This window comes from Agelaius tricolor, unplaced genomic scaffold, assembly GCF_023055355.1.
Source record: "Agelaius tricolor isolate 1412-34295 unplaced genomic scaffold, bAgeTri1.0.p SCAF_68, whole genome shotgun sequence".
Lineage (NCBI taxonomy): Eukaryota > Metazoa > Chordata > Aves > Passeriformes > Icteridae > Agelaius > Agelaius tricolor.
Genome location: NW_027269328.1, coordinates 1,317,864 through 1,337,261, shown reverse-complemented (window position 1 = coordinate 1,337,261; position 19,398 = coordinate 1,317,864). Strand labels below are relative to the sequence as shown.

The 19,398-nt window shown below is 56.3% G+C and overlaps 1 protein-coding gene and 1 long non-coding RNA gene across 3 annotated transcripts; one reads left to right on the top strand and one right to left on the bottom strand.

Moving 5' to 3' along the window:
- The first annotated feature begins 4,142 nt into the window (after positions 1-4,142).
- On the top strand, positions 4,143-18,356 carry STMN4 (stathmin 4). Of its 2 annotated transcripts, none has more exons than XM_071417145.1 (6): positions 4,143-4,282; positions 10,075-10,131; positions 12,398-12,493; positions 14,894-15,099; positions 15,192-15,383; positions 16,488-16,912. In XM_071417145.1, exons 1-6 carry the CDS (start codon positions 4,189-4,191, stop codon positions 16,614-16,616), a joined length of 774 nt encoding a protein of 257 aa, XP_071273246.1. In that variant the 5' UTR covers positions 4,143-4,188; the 3' UTR covers positions 16,617-16,912. The 2 variants fall into 2 exon arrangements, with proteins under 2 accessions (XP_071273246.1, XP_071273247.1); XM_071417146.1 differs by lacking the exon at positions 16,488-16,912 and adding an exon at positions 16,919-18,356 and having other exon boundaries at positions 4,148-4,282.
- Positions 15,600-16,301, bottom strand: LOC139584843 (uncharacterized). Its single transcript, XR_011676849.1, has 3 exons — positions 16,187-16,301; positions 15,999-16,144; positions 15,600-15,726 (listed from the first exon to the last, which is right to left on the bottom strand). It is a non-coding gene; the product is annotated as an uncharacterized lncRNA (long non-coding RNA).
- Positions 18,357-19,398: the final 1,042 nt, after the last annotated feature.

Sequence of the window (19,398 nt, the reverse complement as noted above, 5' to 3'; positions counted from 1 at the left end):
CCTTCCCGATATCCTGCTCCCCCCAAACCCACCCTAAATCCCTTTTCCAGAGCGATCCACGTTCCCAAAACGTGATGGAGAAATCCAGAGCCTAAAAATACCGGGATGATTCCCAGAGGTGCTGGCGGAAAAGAGGCCGGGATGAGGCGGATTTGGGGAAGGAGAGCCGGAATACCCGAAATTTCACCCCTAAAAATTCCAATGGGGCCATCCCGTCCTTCCCGATATCCTGCTCCCCACAAACCCACCCTAAATCCTGTTTCCAGAGCAATCCACGTTTCCAAAACGTGATGGAGAAATCCAGATCCTAAAAATACCGGGACGATTCCCAGAGGTGCCGGCAGAAAAGAGGCCGGGATGAGGCGGATTTGGGGAAGGAGAGCCGGAATAACCAATTCACCCCTAAAAATTCCAATGGGGCCATCCCGTCCTTCCCGATATCCTGCCCCACCCAAACCCACCCTAAATCCTGTTTCCAGAGTGATCCGTGTTCCCAAAACGTGACGGAGAAATCAAGAACCTAAAAATACCGGGATGATTCCCAGAGGTGCTGGCGGAAAAGAGGCTGGGATGAGGCGGATTTGGGGAAGGAGAGCCGGAATAACCAATTCCTCCCCAAATTCCAATGGTGCCATCTCATGCTTCCCAATATCCCGCCCCCCAAACCCACCCTAAATCCCTTTTTCCAGAGCGATCCACGTTCCCAAAACATGACGGAGAAACCCAGAACCTAAAAATACCGGGATGATTCCCAGAGGTGCCGGGCACGTGACCGGTGGAATATAGGCCGGGATGAGGCGGATTTGGGGAAGGAGAGCCGGAATTTGGGAAGGACTCGGCGCTCCGGAGGTGCCCTCGTTCCACACGGATTCCCCGGAGACTCCGCTCGCCCCAAAATAGTTTTGGGATCTGGGGCTCGGCCTCTCCGTGTTCCCGTGGCCCGGATTGGGGGTGGAGGACGAGTCCGGGCGGGAATTTGGGGCTGGGAATGATGGGACAGGGTGGGATTGGGTTTGGGACATGTCCTGGGGATGGGAGGGTGGAGGGGACGGCCCAATGTCCTACAGGACAGGACAGGACAGGACACCCCGTTGTCCCCAAATCCTGGAGATGTCACCCCATTGTCCCTCAGGATGGACAGGACACCCCGTTGTCCCCAAATCCTGGAGATGTCACCCCATTGTCCCTCAGGATGGACAGGACACCCCGTTGTCCCCAAATCCTGGAGATGTCACCCCATTGTCCCTCAGGATGGAGGGGACACCCCGTTGTCCCCAGATCTTGGAGATGTCACCCCATTGTCCCTCAGGATGGAGGGGACACCCCGTTGCCCCCAGATCTTGGAGATGTCACCCCATTGTCCCTCAGGATGGAGGGGACACCCCGTTGCCCCCAGATCTTGGAGATGTCACCCCATTATCTTGGAGATGACACCCCATTGTCCCTCAGGATGGAGGGGACACCCCATTGTCCCCAAATCCTGGAGATGTCATCCCATTGTCCCTCAGGATAATGGGGACACCCCATTGTCCCCAAATCTTGGAGATGTCACCCCATTGTCCCTCAGGATAATGGGGACACCCCATTGTCCCCAAATCTTGGAGATGTCACCCCATTGTCCCTCAGGATAATGGGGACACCCCATTGTCCCCAAATCTTGGAGATGTCACCCCATTGTCCCTCAGGATAATGGGGACACCCCATTGTCCCCAAATCTTGGAGATGTCACCCCATTATCTTAGAGATGTCACTCCATTGTCCCTCAGGATGGAGGGGACACCCCATTGTCCCCAAATCCTGGAGATGTCACCCCATTGTCCCTCAGGATGGACAGGACACCCCAAGATGGAGGGGACACCCCTTTGTCCCCCATCTTATTCATGTCACCCCTTTGTCCCCCATCTTGGAGATGTCACCCCAATGTCCCCTAGGATGGAGGGGACACCCCATTGTCCCCCCCATTTCGATGTCACCCCATTGTCCCCCCATATCGATGTCACCCCCTTGTCCCCCACCCTGGAATGTCACCCCCAAATGACCGCCCAAATATCGATGTCACCCCATTGTCCCCCCCCATATCGATGTCACCCCATTGTCCCTCCGCCCATATAGATGTCACCTCATTGTCCCCCCAAATCGATATCACCCCATTGTCCCCCATATATCGATGTCACCCCACTGTCCCCCCATATTGATGTCACCCCATTGTCCCCCCATATTGATGTCACCACTTTGTCCCCCACCCTGGAAATGTCACCCCATTGTCCCCCCCATATCGATGTCACCCCATGGTCCCCAAATATCGATGTCACGCCATTTCCCCCCCTAACTGATGTCACCCCATTGTCCCCCCCAAATCGATGTCACCCCATGGTCCCCCACCCTGGAAATGTCACCTCATTGTCCCCCCCCATATCAATGTCACCCCACTGTCCCCCACATTGATGCCACCCCACTGTCCCCCCATATCGATGTCACCCCATTGTCCCCCCATATTGATGTCACCACTTTGTCCCCCATCCTGGAAATGTCACCCCATTGTCCCCCCCATATCGATGTCACCCCATGGTCCCCAAATATCGATGTCACCCCATTGCCCCCCCTAACTGATGTCACCCCATTGTCCCCCCCAAATCGATATCACCCCACTGTCCCCCCATATCGATGTCACCCCACTGACCCCCACATTGATGTCACCTCATCGTCCCCCCAAATCGATATCAGCCCATTGTCCCCCCCCCCATATCAGTGTCACCCAATTGTCCCCCCCCCCCCCACATTGATGTCACCTCATTGTCCCCCCATAGTGATGCCACCCCATTGTCCCCCCCCCATATCGGTCTTACCCCATTGTTCCTCCCCCCATATCGATGTCACCCCATTGTCCCCCACCCTGGAGTTGTCACCCCATTGTCCCCCCCAAATCGATATCACCCCATTGTCCCTCCCCCCACATTAATGTCACCTCATTGTCCCCCATATCGATGTCACCCCACTGTCCCCCCCCATATCGATGTCACCCCATTGCCCCCCCTAACTGATGTCACCCCATTGCCCCCCCCAAATCGATATCACCCCACTGTCCCCCCATATCGATGTCACCCCATTGTCCCCCACCCTGGAAATGTCACCTCATTGTCCCCCCCCATATCAATGTCACCCCACTGTCCCCCACATTGATGTCACCTCATCGTCCCCCCAAATCGATATCACCCCATTGTCCCCCCCCCATATCATTGTCACCCCATTGTCCCTCCCCCCACATTGATGTCACCCCATTGTCCCCCCATAGTGATGTCACCCCACTGTTCCCCACCCTGGAAATGTCACCCCATTGTCCCCCCATATCGATATCACCCCATTGTCCCTCCCCCCACATTAATGTCACCTCATTGTCCCCCCATATCGATGTCACCCCACTGTCCCCCCCCATATCGATGTCACCCCATTGTCCCCCCACATCGATGTCACCCCATTGCCCCCCCAACTGATGTCACCCCATTGTCCCCCCCAAATCGATATCACCTCATTGTCCCCCCATATCGATGTCACCCCATTGTTCCCCCCCCATATCAATGTCACCCCACTGTCCCCCACATTGATGTCACCTCATCGTCCCCCCAAATCGATATCACCCCATTGTCCCCCCCCCATATCATTGTCACCCCATTGTCCCTCCCCCCACATTGATGTCATCTCATTGTCCCCCCATAGTGATGTCACCCCACTGTTCCCCACCCTGGAAATGTCACCCCATTGTCCCCCCATATCGATATCACCCCATTGTCCCCCCCATATCGATGTCACCCCATTGTCCCTCCCCCCAAATTCGGGGGCCACCCCAATGTCCCCACCATGGGACAAAAGGGACCAGGGACACTCGCCCCCCTCGCGACGCCCCGAACCCCTCTGTGTCCCTTTGTCACTTTGTCCCCCCCATCTCCTCCCTGCTCCGCATCCCTCCTTCCAATCCAACCCCCAAAATCCCCATTTTTCACCCCAAACCCCCCCCTTTTTTATTTTTTTTTTAATCCCTTAATTTTTCCACCCATCCCTTTTTTTCCCCGTCTTTTTTTTTTCCCCTTTCCCTGCTCCAACCCCCAAAATAGCTGAGGGCTGTGACGTCACCGGGCGGGGCCCTCATTCGCACGGGGCTCTCGACCAATCAGAGGGCCGGGCGATGATGTCATGGGGGGCGCTGGGGACCCCCCGCCCGGGATGTTCCAAAGCCGCGTTAAAGGAGCCGGGAGAGCGCCAGGAGCAGCGCGACCGCCGCCGTGGGGTGAGTCCGGCAGCCCCCGCTGGAATTTTATGGGAATTTTTTGGGGGGAATTTCGGCCCGTTCCGTTCAGGGCAGGAGGGTTCGGGTGGATTTGGGGGGGTGGGTGTGGGGGGGGGGGGGGTTAAAGTGCGGCAGATTTTGGGGTGGGGGTCGCAAAGGATGTGGGGAGAGGAGCAGCGCGACCACCGCCGTGGGGCGAGTCCGGCAGCCCCCGCTGGAATTTGATGGGAATTTTTTGGGATTTTTTTGGGGGAATTTTTTTGAGAATTTTTTGGGGCCATTTTTTTGGGGGATTATTTTGTGAATTTTTTTGCGGGGGGAATTTTTTGGCATTTTTTTTGGAGAATTTTTTGGGGGGGCATTTTTTTGGGGGGGGGGCTATTTTGTGAATTTTTTGGGGGGAATTTTTAATTTTAGCCGGTTCCGTTCAGGGCAGGAGGGTTTGGATGGGTTTGGGGTGTACGGCGGTTTTGATCTGGGGGTCCCCATTTTGTCCCCCCCCCTGGTGTCCCCATCCTTTTGGGGTGCTGGTCCCGCTCTTCCCGGGGCGTTTTCCATCTGTCTGGAATTCCTTATCCCCTTCCTTTTGGAGATTTCCCCCTCCCCGCTCCCCACCCCATCCTCATCCTCATCCTCATCCTCATCCTCGGCTGCCGCCCCCCAATTTGGGTTTGGGGGGGGATCAGCGTCCTCGGGGTCTCCGCACCCCCAGAATTCCGGAGGGATTCTGCACCCCTGGCATTCCCAGAATTCCCAGAATTTTCCGGGGATCCGCAGAAACCCCCCCAGACTCCTTTAGGGGATCCCCCCCCCCAAATCCCGGGATCCTCGGCGACCCCCATTTCTGAGGGGGGGGACCCCCCATTCCAGCATTCCTGGGGGACCCGAGCCCCCCTAAAATCCCGGGATTCTGCACCCTCAAAATCCTCGGGGAACCAAACCCCCCCCCCCAAATCCCTGGATTCTGCACCATCAAAATCCTTGGGGGACCCGAACCCCCCCAAATCCCGGAATTCTGCACCCTCAAAATTCTTGGGGAACCAAAACCCCCACAAATCCTGGGATTCTGCACCCTTAAAAATCCTCGGGGGGACAAGAACCCCCCCCTAAAATCCTGGGATTCTGCACCCTCAAAATCCTTGGGGGGACCAAAATCCCGGGATTCTGCACCCTCAGAATTCCTGGGGGACCGGAATTCTCTGAAATCCCAGGATTCTGCACCCTCAAAATCCTTGGGGCGCCCGAACCCCCCCGAAATCCTGGGATTTTACCCCCCCCCCCCAGCATCCTCGGGGGACCAAATCCCCCCGAAATCCTGGGATTCTGCACCCTCAAAATCCTCACAGGACCGGAATCCCCATAAAATCCCGGGATTTTGCCCCCCCCCCAGCATCCTCGAGGTCCCAAACCCCCCAAAATCCCGGAATTTTGCACCCTCAAAATCCTCGGGGCACCTGAACCCCCCCAAAATCCCGGGATTTCGCCCCCCCCCCCCCCCAGCATCCTTGGAGTCCCAAATTCCCGGGGCGGACCCCGCTCCCTCCGCATTCCTGGGATCCCCACCCTGCCCCAGATTTTTGGGAGCCCCTCGCCCTGTTATCCTGGGAGGATCCTCTTCAGCATTCCCGGGATTTTGCAGCCGGCCCCACCCAGAGCCCCCCCCCCCAAAAAATGTGGAATTCCTGCCGGTGGAAGCGGCCGCCGGAATTTTTATTCCAGGGAAATGGAAAAAAAGGGATGAGGGATGGGGGGGGAGGGAAAAGGAGCTGCCATCCCATTTTTCCCTCCTCTGGAGCTTCCTGGTTTTCCAGGCAGGGAATGGGGACCCCCCCCCCCCCCTCCACAAATCCCTTCCCCTTTTCCTTCATCCATGGGTGGATGCTTTTTCCAGGGAAAAAGATGGGAGATGATGGGAGATGCTGGGAGATGGGAGGGTCCTTCCCTTGGGATTCAGGGTGGGAAGAGGGATGAAGGCAGCTCTGCGGAGGGTGGATCCCGCGGGATCCCTCGCCCTGCCACGTGCGGCTGGCTGGGAATGGGATCCCGCGGTTTGGGAATGGGATTGTGTGGTTTGGAATGGGATGGTGTGGCTGGGAATGGGATGGTGTGGTTGGGAATGGGATGGCGTGGTTGGGAATGGGATGGTGTGGCTGGGAATGGGATGGTGTGGTTTGGGAATGGGATTGTGTGGTTTGGGAATGGGATGGCGTGGTTGGGAATGGGATGGCGTGGTTGGGAATGGGATGGTGGGGCTGGAAATGGGATTGTGTGGCTGGGATTTTGGGATTGTGTGGTTTGGAATGGGATTTGGTGGTTGGGAATGGGATTTGGTGGTTGGAAATGGGATGGTGTGGTTTGGAATGGGAATGTGTGGCTGGGAATGGGATCACGAGGTTGGGAATGGGATCACGAGGTTGGGAATGGGATTGTGTGGCTGGGAATGGGATTTGGTGGTCAGGAATAGGACAGAGTGGTTTGGAATGGGATCATGTGGTTGGGAATGGGATTGTGTGGCCAGGAATGGGATTGCATGGTTGGGAATGGGATTGCATGGTTGGGAATGGGATTGTTTTGGAATGGGGTTGCGTGGTTCAGAATGGGATCACCTGGCTGGGAATGGGATCATGTAGTCAGGAATGGGATGGCGTGGTTTGGAATGGGATTGTGTGGTCAGGAGCGGGATGGCGTGGCTGGGAATGGGATCATGTGGCTGGGAATGGGATCGTGTGGCTGGGAATGGGATCGTGTGGCCAGGAATAGGACGGCGTGGTTTGGAATGGGATCACCTGGCTGGGAATGGGAAGGTGTTGCTGAGAATGGGATTTTGTGCCTGGGAATGGGATCACATGGTCGGGAATGGGGTTGTATGGTTGGGAATAGGATGGCATGGTCGGGAATGGGATCACCTGGCTGGGAATGGGATTGTGTGGTTGGGAATGGGATCCCGTGGCTGGGAATGGGATCACATGGTTGGGAACAGGATCATGTAGTTTGGAATAGGATGGTGAGGTTGGGAATGGGATGGCGGGGCTGGGAATGGGATTGCATGTTTGGGATTTTGGGATTGTGTGGTTGGGAGTGGGATCACCCAGCTAGGAATGGGATCCCGTGGCTGGGAATGGGATCTCATGGTCGGGAATGGGATCATGTGGTCAGGAATGGGATGGCATGGTCAGGAATGGGATTGCGTGGTTTGGAATGGGATCGTGTGGTCGGGATGGTGGGGCTGGAAATGGGATCACTTCGCTGGGAATGGGATAGCGTGGTCGGGAATGGAATCACCTGGTTGGGAATGGGATTTTGTGGCTGGGAATGAGATCGTGTGGCCAGGAATAGGATGGCGTGGTTTGGAATGGGATCACGTGTTCGGGAATGGGATTGTGTGGTTGGGGATGGGATTGTGTGGTCGGGAATAGGATGGCGTGGTTTGGAATGGGATCGCCTGTCTGGGAATGGGATCACACGTTCAGGAATGGGATCGCCTGTCTGGGAATGGGATCACACGTTCAGGAATGGGATCGCTCGTTCAGGAATGGGATCGCCTGGTCAGGATTGGGATCGCCTGGTCAGGATTGGGATCATCCCATCCACACCGGGATTTTGGGGTGACAGCAGCAGATCCCCTACCACAGCCCACTCCCACTGGGAATGGGGCAGGGAAGGAATTCCCTCCTCCAACCCCCTGGAAAATCGTCTCCAACCCAGGCAGGAACGGGGCTGGGCCACTCCCCTCCCATCCCGCCGTATCCATAGGGATGGATCCCGTTTCCCACCCGTTCCGGCCCTGGTGGGCGATCCCCACGTTTCATCCCGTGGGAACGCCACGTGAGGGCCGGGGAGCGGGCACGGAATGCCGGCGGATCCCAGGGAAAAGCCGGATTTGGGGTGGGAATGCCAGAGCCAGGGAATGGCTTCCAGCCGGGTTATCCATGGATAACCAGAACCCAGGAATCCATCCCCACCCAAGCCCTGTCTGGAAAAGTGGATCCCAGCTGGATATTTCCCAGATTTTCTCCCTGTTCCCACCTCCTCCCAGCAGCCTCTGGAAGCTGCGGCCAGGTTATTTTTGGGATTCCCAGCAGGATTTGGGAAGGAGGTCGGGGAATTTATCGGGATGGGTGGGGCATGGCGCAGCCCTGGAATGCTCATTCCCTCGGGAGCTGCGGGGATTTAAGGATCCCTGTTTTGCAGGAGGGATTTGGGGATCAAAATCTGGGAATAATCCCCAAATCCCACCTCGTTCCGTGCTTTGGAAGGGCGTTTCCACATTTCCACACCCTAAAACCCCAGGAATGGGGGACAGCCTGGATTATCCTGGTTTTCAGCATTCCCAATTCCCATTCCAAGCCCTGGGGGTGGGTGGGGGTCCTGGAGATCCCGGGGATGATCCCAGTGGGATGCAGGAGAGGATCCTGGAGCAATGGGAATGGGGGAGCTGAGGGCTGGGAATGTTGGGACACGAGTGGGGGGAATTGGAAGGGGAATTTGGGAGGGGTCCAGGTGTGTCCAGGTGTGTCCAGGTGTGTCCAGGTGTGTCCAGGTGTGTCTGTTGTGTGGCTAACGGCACGTGTCCTCACACGTGTGGGTTGGGAATGTGGAGCTGGGAAGGGCGGAGTGTGGCAGGAATATCCCACGGGATGTGTCCGTCATCCCGGTGTGCACCCATCCCATCCCATCCCATCCCATCCCATCCCATCCCGTCACGCCGGTGTGTTCCTGTCCCATTATCCCATCCCAAATCACCCCGTCCCATCCCATCCCATCCCATCCCATCCCATCCCATCCCATCCCATCCCATCCCATCCCATCCCATCCTTTCCCATCATTCCATCCCAACTCATCCCATCCCAAATCATCCCATCCCATTATCCCATCCCATCCCATCCCGAATCATCCCATCCCATCCCATTATCCCATCCCACACAATCCCATCACTCAAGTGTGTTCCTGTCCCATTATCCCATCCCATCCCATCCCATTATCCCATCCCATCCCATCCCATCCCATGCCATCCCATCCTGTTATCCCATCCCCTTATCCCATCCCCTTATCCCATGCCATCCCATCCTGTTATCCCATCCCGTTATCCCATCCCATTATCCCATCCCGTTATCCCATCCCATTCCAAATCATCCCATCCCATCCATTATCCCATTGCATTCCTATTCCATTATCCTATCCCATCCCATCCCCTTATCCCATCCCACACAATCCCATCACTCAAGTGTGTTCCTGTCCCATTATCCCATCCCATTCCATTATCCCATCCTGTAATCCCATCGCGTTATCCCATCCCATTCCAAATCATCCCATCCCATCCATTATCCCACTGCATTCCTATCCCATTATCCTACACCATCCTCATCCCATTATCCCATCCCAGTATCCCAGTGCATTCCCATCCCAAATCATCTCATCCCACCCCATTATCCCATCCCCTTATCCCATCCCATCCCACCCCATTATCCCATCCCCTTATCCCATTATCGCATCCCATCCCATCCCCTTATCCCATCCCATCCCGTTATTCCATCCCGTTATCCCATCCCATTCCACACAATCCCATTACTCCAGTGTGTTCCTGTCCCATTATCCCATCCCATCCAAATCCCAAATCATCCCATCTCTTCCCATCGTCCCATCCCATCCTATCCCATCCCATCATCCCTATATCCCTATATCTCATTATCCCTATATCCCATTATCCCTATATCCCATAATTCCATCCCTCCATCCCACCATCCCATTCTCAGGACCTCACCGCTGACCCGATCCCTTCCTTCCCTCCGCAGGCCCAGGATCGCTTTTGCTGCAGAATTCCAAGGATTTCCTCACCATGACTCTGGCCGGTACGCCACCCCAAACACCCCCCCTAACCCCTCACCCCCATCCTCGGCACCCCAAACCCATCCCAAGGTGTCATCCCCACCCTGGAATGCTCCCCAATCCCATCCCAAGGTGTCATCCCGACCCTTCAATGCTCCTGAAACCCATCCCGGGCTGTCATCCTGACCCTGGAATGCTCCCCAAACCCATCCCAAGGTGTCATCCCGACCCTGGAATGCTCCCCAAACCCATCCCAAGGTGTCATCCCGACCCTGGAATGCTCCCCAGACCCATCCCAAGGTGTCATCCCAACCCCGGAACGCTCCCCAATCCCATCCCAAGGTGTCATCCCCACCCTGGAATGCTCCCCAAACCCATCCCAAGGTGTCATCCCGACCCTTCAATGCTCCCCAAACCCATCCCAAGGTGTCATCCCGACCCTTCAATGCTCCCCAATCCCATCCCAAGGTGTCATCCCGACCCTAGAACGCTCCTCAAACCCATCCCAAGGTGTCATCCCCACCCTGGAATGCTCCCCAAACCCATCCCAAGGTGTCATCCCGACCCTGGAACGCTCCCCAAACCCATCCCAAGGTGTCATCCCGACCCTGGAATGCTCCCCAATCCCATCCCAAGGTGTCATCCCGACCCTGGAGTGCTCCCCAATCCCATCCCAAGGTGTCATCCCGACCCTGGAATGCTCCTTAAACCCATCCCAAGGTGTCATCCCCACCCTGGAATGCTCCCCAGACCCATCCCAAGGTGTCATCCCAACCCTGGAATGCTCCCCAATCCCATCCTGGGCTGTCATCCCGACCCTGGAATGCTCTCCAAACCCATCCCAAGGTGTCATCCCAACCCTGGAATGCTCCCCAATCCCATCCCAGGCTGTCATCCCAACCCCGGAACGCTCCCCAATCCCATCCCAAGGTGTCATCCCGACCCTGGAGTGCTCCCCAATCCCATCACAAGGCGTCATCCCGACCCTGGAATGCTCCCCAATCCCATCCCAAGGTGTCATCCCGACCCTGGAATGCTCCCCAAACCCATCCCAAGGTGTCATCCCCACCCTGGAATGCTCCCCAAACCCATCCCGGTGGTGACAAACTGGGATCGACAGCCCGGGACAATCCCGGGCCATTCCCGAGTTTTCCCTTTGCACGTGTGGGATCCTCAGCTCATCCTGCTTGGGATGTTTGGGGCTGGCTGCCATCCCCATCCCAATCCTTTCCATGGGATGTGGAAATTCCCAATCCCTCTGATCCCAATCCCACCCCTTTCCTGGAATGTGGAATTTCCCCCATCCCTCTGATCCCAATCCCATCCCTTTCCTGGAATGTGGAATTTCCCCCATTCCTCTGATCCCGATCCCATCCCTTTCCTGGAATGTGGAAATTCCCCCATCCCTCTGATCCCGATCCCATCCCTTTCCTGGAATTTGGAATTTCCCCCATTCCTCTGATCCCGATTCCATCCCTTCCCTGGAATGTGGAAATTCCCCCCGTCCCTCTGATCCTGATCCCTTTCCTGGCACATGGAATTCCCTCTTCCCCCTAATCCCAATCCCACCCCTTTACCTGGAATGTGGAATTCCCCCATCCCTCTGATCCCAATCCCACCCCTCTCCCTGACCCTTGGAAATCCCTCCATCCCATTTCCCCCATCCCAACCCTTTCCCTGGCACGCGGAGCCTCCCTCATCCCACTGACCCCAATCCCAAACTTTTCCTAATACGTGGCAGCCCCCTCATTCCACTGACCCCTATCCCAAAACTTCCCTGACGCTTGGAATTCCCTCCATCCCATTTTCCTTCCATCCCAACCCTTTCCCCAGCTCTTCCACCCCTCTGATCCCACTTGGAATTCCCTCCATCCCATTTTTCCCCATCCCAACCTTTCCCCAGCTCTTCCACCCCTCTGATCCCTCTTGGAATTCCCTCCATCCCTTTTTCCTTCCTTCCCTGGCCCTTCCACCCCTCTGATCCCACTTGGAATTCCCTCCATCCCATTTTTCCCCCAATCCCAACCCCTTCCCCGGCCCTTCCATCCCTCTGATCCCACTTGGAATTCCCTCCATCCCATTTTCCCCCATCCCAACCCTTCCACCCCTCTGATCCCACTTGGAATTCCCTCCATCCCATTTTTCCCCCATCCCAACCCCTTCCCTGGCCCTTCCATCCCTCTGATCCTACTTGGAATTCCCTCCATCCCATTTTCCTTCCTTCCCTGGCCCTTCCATCCCTCTGATCCCACTTGGAATTCTGATCCCGACCCTGGCGTCTCTTCCCAGCCTACAAGGAGAAGATGAAGGAGCTGCCCCTCGTCTCCCTCTTCTGCTCCTGTTTCCTCTCGGATCCCCTCAACAAGCCGACCTACGCCTACGAAGGTGGGACCCCCTTCCCAACCCCGGGAATTCCGGGATTTCTGGGGGGATCCAACCCCTCCCCGGCACGAGCAGGGTCACCCTGGGGCACAGCAGCTCTGGAGTTTTCTGGGAATTCAGCACAAGGCTGGGTTGGGATCTGGAGGGGCTTGGGCAGCTCCCGCAGATCTCCCGAATATTCCCAACCCTACCCCAGGGATGGGTTGGGATCCAGCAGGGCTCAGTTCCTTCATCCCAGAACGTAAGATCCCTGTTTTTCAGCTCCAGGTGATTCATCCCAATCCATGTCCAGAGCCCTTGGGGGGCTCTTCCAGGTTATCCAGGAGGATCCACACTGGAAAAGGGATCATGATCCCATTCCCACTTCCCAAAGCAGGGAGAGTTGGAGATTCAGGAACATTCCCAACCCTCAGCTCTCCCAAATATTCCCAACCCAGTCCCACGGATGGGTTGGGATCCAGCAGGGCTTCATTCCTTCATCCCGGAACGTAAAATCCATATTTTTCAGCTCTAGGTGATTCATCCCAATCCATGTCCAGAGCCCTTGGGGGGCTCTTCCAGGTTATCCAGGAGGATCCACACTGGAAAAGGGATCATGATCCCATTCCCACTTCCCAAAGCAGGGAGAGTTGGAGATTCAGGAACATTCCCAACCCTCAGCTCTCCCAAATATTCCCAACCTGACCCCATGGATGGGTTGGGATCCAGCAGGGCTTAATTCCTTCATCCCAGAATGTAAAATCCATATTTTTCAGCTCCAGGTGATTCATCCCAATCCAGAGGCAATGGAAGAGCCTTAGGGGGGCTCCTCCAGGTTATCCAGGGGGATCCACACTGGAAAAGGGATCATGGTCCCATTCCCAATTCCCAAAGCAGGGACACATGGAGAGACAGGGACATTCCCAACCCCTCAGATCTCCCAAATATTCCCAACCCGACCCCATGGATGGGTTGGGATCCAGGCAGGCTCCAGGATTATCCCTTCATCCCATATCCGTATTTTTCAGCTCCAGGTGATTCATCCCAATCCATGTCCAGAACCCTGGGGGGCTCCTCCAGGTTATCCAGGAGGATCCACACTGGAAAAGGGATCATGATCCCATTCCCACTTCCCAAAGCAGGGACACATGGAGAGATAGGAACATTCCCAACTCTCAGCTCTCCCAAAAATCCACAGCTCAGCTCTATGGATGAGTTGGGATCCAGAGGAGCTCTGGGAGCTCTTCATCCCTTCATCCTGTATCCCTGTTTTTCAGCTCCAGGTGATTCATCCCAATCCATGTCCAGAGGCCATAGAAGAATCTTGGAAGGTTCCTCCAGGTTATCCAGGGGGATCAGCACTGGGAAAGGGATCATGGTCCCATTCCCAATTCCCAAAGTAGGGAGAGATGGAGATTCAGGAACATTCCCAACCCTCAGATCTCCCAGATATTCCCAACCTGACCTCATGGATGGGTTGGGATCCAGCAGGGCTCAGTTCCTTCATCCCAGAACATAAAATCCATATTTTTCAGCTCCAGGTGATTCATCCCAATCCATGTCCAGAGCCTTGGCGGGCTCTTCCAGGTTATCCAGGAGGATCCACACTGGAAAAGAGATCATGGTCCCATTCCCACTTCCCAAAGCAGGGACACATGGAGAGACAGGAACATTCCCAACCCTCAGATCTCCCAGATATTCCCAACCTGACCTCATGGATGGGTTGGGATCCAGCAGGGCTCAGTTCCTTCATCCCAGAACGTAAAATCCATATTTTTCAGCTCCAGGTGATTCATCCCAATCCATGTCCAGAGGCCATAGAAGAACCTTGGGGGGCTCTTCCAGGTTATCCAGGAGGATCCACACTGGAAAAGGGATCATGGTCCCATTCCCACTTCCCAAAGCAGGGACACATGGAGAGATAGGAACATTCCCAACTCTCAGCTCTCCCAAAAATCCACAGCTCAGCTCCATGGATGAGTTGGGATCCAGAGGAGCTCTGGGAGCTCTTCATCCCTTCATCCCGTATCCCTGTTTTTCAGCTCCAGGTGATTCATCCCAATCCATGTCCAGAGGCCATAGAAGAATCTTGGAAGGTTCCTCCAGGTTATCCAGGAGGATCAGGACTGGAAAAGGGATCATGGTCCCATTCCCAATTCCCAAAGTAGGGAGAAATGGAGATTCAGGAGCATTCCCAACTCTCAGCTCTCCCAAATATTCCCACCTCAGCCCCATCCATGGGAATCCCAGATTTTTTACCCCCACTTCCCACATCCCTGAACCCCAGGGATGCTTTTTGGGCTAAACCTTGGTGAAACTCATGGATACCAGGGATGGCGGAATTGGCTTCCCACGGGGGTGCCGAAATCCCGGAATGGGAATTCCCGTCGCTCATCCCACGCCCCCTTTTCCCCCCCAACCCAGACACGGTGGATCTGACCTGGTGCGTCATCTCCGACATGGAAGTGATCGAGCTCAACAAGCGCACCTCGGGCCAGTCCTTCGAGGTCATCCTGAAGCCCCCGTCCTTTGACGGAATCCCGGAATTCAACGCCTCCCTGCCCCGGCGCCGCGACCCTTCCCTGGAGGAGATCCAGAAGAAGCTGGAAGCGGCGGAGGAGAGGAGGAAGGTGGGTGAATTCCCCCACCCTGGGTTTTTTGGGTTCCCCCGTTTTTTGGGAAGAGGTGACTTTATCCCGGGAATGCCCCCCCGCTCTCCCAGTACCAGGAGGCGGAGCTGCTGAAGCACCTGGCGGAAAAGCGGGAACACGAGCGGGAAGTGATCCAGAAGGCCATCGAGGAGAACAACAACTTCATCAAGATGGCCAAGGAGAAGCTGGCGCAGAAGATGGAATCCAACAAGGAGAACCGCGAGGCCCACCTGGCGGCCATGCTGGAGCGCCTCCAGGAGAAGGTGGGCGCCGGGAAAAGGGGTCGGGATGAGTCGGGATATTCGGGATTATGGTGGCACCTGGGGGTCCCGCTTCCCTTCCCACCCAAGCTCAGCGATCCACTGGGATTGGGGAGGGTCCTGCCCGGGTGGATCCGTAGGCTTGGGAGAGGTCGGAGAGTTGGGATCTGGGTCTTGTCCATGGATAAGCAAAGCCCTTCCTTTTCCCGTGTCCCACCGAGGCGGGACTCAGAATCCCAGGAATTGTAGAATCCTGGGATGGTTGGGTTGGAAGGGACCTTTAGGATCATCCAGTTCTACCCCCGGCACCTTCCACTATCCCAAGTTTCTCCAAGCCCCATCCAACCTCTCCTTGGACTATCCCAAGTTTCTCCAAGCCCCGTCCAACCTCTCCTTGGACTATCCCAGGTTTCTCCAAGCCCCATCCAACCTTTCCTAGGATGATCCCAGGTTGCTCCAAACCCAGTCCAACCTTTCCTTGGACTATCCCAGGTTGCTCCAACCTTTCCTTGGACAATCCCAAGTTTCTCCAACCCCCATCCAACCTCTCCTTGGACCATCCCAGGTTTCTCCAACCTTTCCTTGGACTATCCCAGGTTGCTCCAAGCCCCATCCAACCTTTCCTTGGACCATCCCAGGTTGCTCCAACCTTTCCTTGGACTATCCCAGGTTGCTCCAAGCCCTGTACAACCTTTCCTTGGACAATCCCAAGTTTCTCCAAGCCCTATCCAACCTGTCCTTGGACTATTCCAGGTTGCTCCAACCTTTCCTTGGACTATCCCAAGTTTCTCCAAGCCCCGTCCAACCTCTCCTTGGACCATCCCAGGTTGCTCCAACCTTTCCTTGGACTATCCCAGGTTGCTCCAAGCCCCATCCAGCCTTTCCTTGGACACTTCCAGAGATCCAGGGGCAGCCCCAATTTCCAGGATTTCCCGAGTTTCTCTGGAAATTCCATCCCAGCCCCATCCCCGCCGCTCCCCTCGCACTTTTCCCACCTCCGGGCTGGCGGATCTCCCCCCGTGTCCCTTCCCACGGATCCGGCAGCTCCCCAGCTCCGTGCTGGGAGCCATTCCCACCCTTCCAGCCCTCTTCTCTCTCCCGAATCAGGTCTGTTCCCAACCTCCGCACGGAAAATCCCACCCTCACCACCTCCAGCTCCCTCCAAAACATCCGGAGCCCGCCCAGGGCCCTTCTCCGAACGCCTCCGTTGGGGCAGAGGCGGAGAGCGCCAGATAATGCCGGAAAATCCCAGCCAATCCCAGCTCCATGGGGCTTCCCGGGACGGTTGACGTCTCCCTCGTAGCCAGAGGGCGAGGACAAAGTGTCCCCAAGTGCCACCAGCAGCCCCTAAAGTGACCCCAGGGGAGGAGAGGACGCTTGGGATGAACCTCGTGCCTTCAACCCCTCCGGAGCCGCTGTCCGTGGGGATCCCGGAATCCTGGAACCCGGCTAACGCGTGTTCCCCTCCTCCTCCTCCTCCTCCTCCTTCCTCCTCCTCCTCTTCCTCCTCCTCCCCCTCCTCCTTCCCGATCCCACAGGACAAACACGCGGAAGAAGTGAGGAAAAACAAGGAGCTCAAGGAAGAAGCCTCCAGGTAAAGAGGCTCTGCTCGGACTGACAGCTCCGGGGAGGTGCCGGAGGCTTCCAGGCAGCTCCAAGGTCGGAATGGTGTGGGAATGGTGGACGTTCCTCTGCTTTCTTTGTTCGTGGATGTGACGAGTTGAGGGGGTGAAGCCATCGGAGTCGTCGTCGTCGTCGTTCCGGGGGAGGGTGGGGAGGGAAAGGGATGAGGGCGGGAATTTCGGGATGCCCACCCCAGCGTGGGTCCCGCCCCGTCAGCCAGGTCCGGAGGGGACATGAGGAGGTGATGCCCGGGGCAAATCCCGGGAATGCGGAGCGGGTGGGGCGGGAATTGTGGGAAATGTGCGTCGTGTGTGACTTTAATTTGGTGCTGGGCAGGCGGGGCGGGCGGGAATCCCTCCGGAGTCTTCTCCGTCCAATCCCATCCCATCCCATCCCATCCCATCCCATCCCATCCCATCCCATCCCATCCGTGGGCTGCGGCATCTCTTGGTGTCCCTCCCTCCCTCCCTTGCTCCCGCCCGGATTTGGGATCTCTTCCTGGATTTTTTTGCCCTTCCAGCACCATTTTGGGAAGGGGGAGAAGTTTTTTTTTACCCACCGCCACCGTTGGAAGTGGTCGGGGAGTGAAATTCCCTTGCTCCAAAGGTTTTTTCCCAGCTGCTGGAGACGCCCATGGTCCTTCCCAAGGGGTGACATTGGAAAGCCCCGTGAATTCCCATAGAAGCTTTTTTAGTAAGAACCTCCCAAAAAATGGGAATTCGCCATCCCACTGGGAATTCTTGGGTGGAAACCCCCCCCTTTTCCAGCTGGAAAACCATCGGCTCCCGGAGATGGAGCAGCGGGAGAAGCCAGGGTGGGGCTGTGGAGACCACGGTGGCAGGGAATGAGGGAAAATTCAGGGAAAAAGCTGGAGGTGGGACGGAGCCCTGCGGAGAGCAGGGAAAAATATCCATGGGAACCCTTTGGGGACACGCGGTGGCACCTCCTGGTGACACCAGGGAGGGTGGGAAACCTCCTCAGTATTCCAGGAGATGCTTTTTTTGGGAGCTGCCGCCATTCCCGGGGGGATTCTCTGCCTCCAGGAAGGGCGGGGAGAAGGAAGAATTGGATTTTCCAGGGGACGGGGTGGGAATTCCCTGCACTCCCAGCTGCTGGAAGCGCTTCCCAGTGCTGCAGCTCCCCAAAAAATTCCAGCCCGGGTGCGAACGAAGGGTTTGGGTCTCCGCCGTGTCCGGGTAAGACATTCCGAGCTCCGACCCGGAGCCCCGGGGAGAACCCTGGGGAAAAGGGGGAAAAACGGGATCGGGGACGGATTGTGGCACGAGCTGTCCTTTTTTTTGTACACTACGGATGTAAATAAAACTGCCTTGGCCTTTCCTTTGGTTTCCATGATCCCTGCGGTGCTTCCCGTGTGTTTTTTTTTTTTTTCGGGATTGGGGCATCCCACTGTTGGGAAAAGGAGGGAATTAGGGTGGGAGGCTGGGCTGTTCCCCCTCCCTCCCCGTTCCCCAAAATTTGGGAGTTCCAAACTCATCCCATGAAATTTTCCCGTCCCAGACCTGGAGCTGGGAGTTGGATCCCAATTCCGTCCGTGTGCTGGGAGGGGAGGAAACTGGAAAAGAGCTGCATATGAGGTGGGATCATCCATCCGTGGAATATCCATGGAATAGGCAGAAAAAAAAAAAATCCGTTCCTCAGGGTCAGGAGGAAATCCTGGGAATTCCTGCTCCAGCTCCACGGAGGAAGCAATGGGAATGTTCCTCTCCCATCTTTTTTCCACCAGAAAATGGGAACAAAATTCAGGAGCAGCATTCCAGAGGGTCCAAAGTGTCCAATCCTCTCTGATCCGGGATAAGGAGATCCCAGGATCCTCCCTGATCCTGGGAATCTTTGAGGATGGGTGATTCCCATGGGTGTGGGATCAGACAAATCCAGGGAAAAGGGTTTGGGCTTCCCTGTGGATGTAGCTGGGATTCCCGTGGTGTCCAAGTGGGGGCAGGAAAAGAGGACATGGATCCATCCACACTTCCTGAAAAACCCGGGATGGTGGGAGGTGTCCCTGTCCGTGGCATGGGACGGGCTTTGAGGTCCCCTCCCACCCAAACCACTCCAGGATTCCAGGACGATCCCATTCCACGGCCTTGGGAATCCGGAGGAATGAGGATTTGGGGAATTCTTTTTCTCCCATTGATGCCTTCCATTATCCCAGGGTGATCCCACCTTTCCTTGGGCGCTGCCAGGGATTCTCTGGGAATCCCAGCCCAGCCAGGAATCCCTTCCCAGGATCCCACCATCCCAAGCTCCCCTTTCCCACTGGAAGCCATTCCCTGGCTCCTGCCCCTCCAGCCCTTGCCCCAATCCCAGCTCTCCTGGAGCCCCTTTGGGATGGGGAAGCGGCTCCAAGGATTCCCTGGATCCTTCCCTGATCCAGCTG

Bases quoted from the DNA above. Each gene is read 5' to 3' on its own strand.
- STMN4 (XM_071417145.1), top strand. From the start codon at position 4,189: ATGGGGGGCGCTGGGGACCCCCCGCCCGGGATGTTCCAAAGCCGCGTT. The intron at 15,100-15,191 runs GTGGGTGAATTC...CCGCTCTCCCAG, and splicing joins CGGCGGAGGAGAGGAGGAAG to TACCAGGAGGCGGAGCTGCT. The intron at 15,384-16,487 runs GTGGGCGCCGGG...CTCCCGAATCAG, and splicing joins TGGAGCGCCTCCAGGAGAAG to GTCTGTTCCCAACCTCCGCA.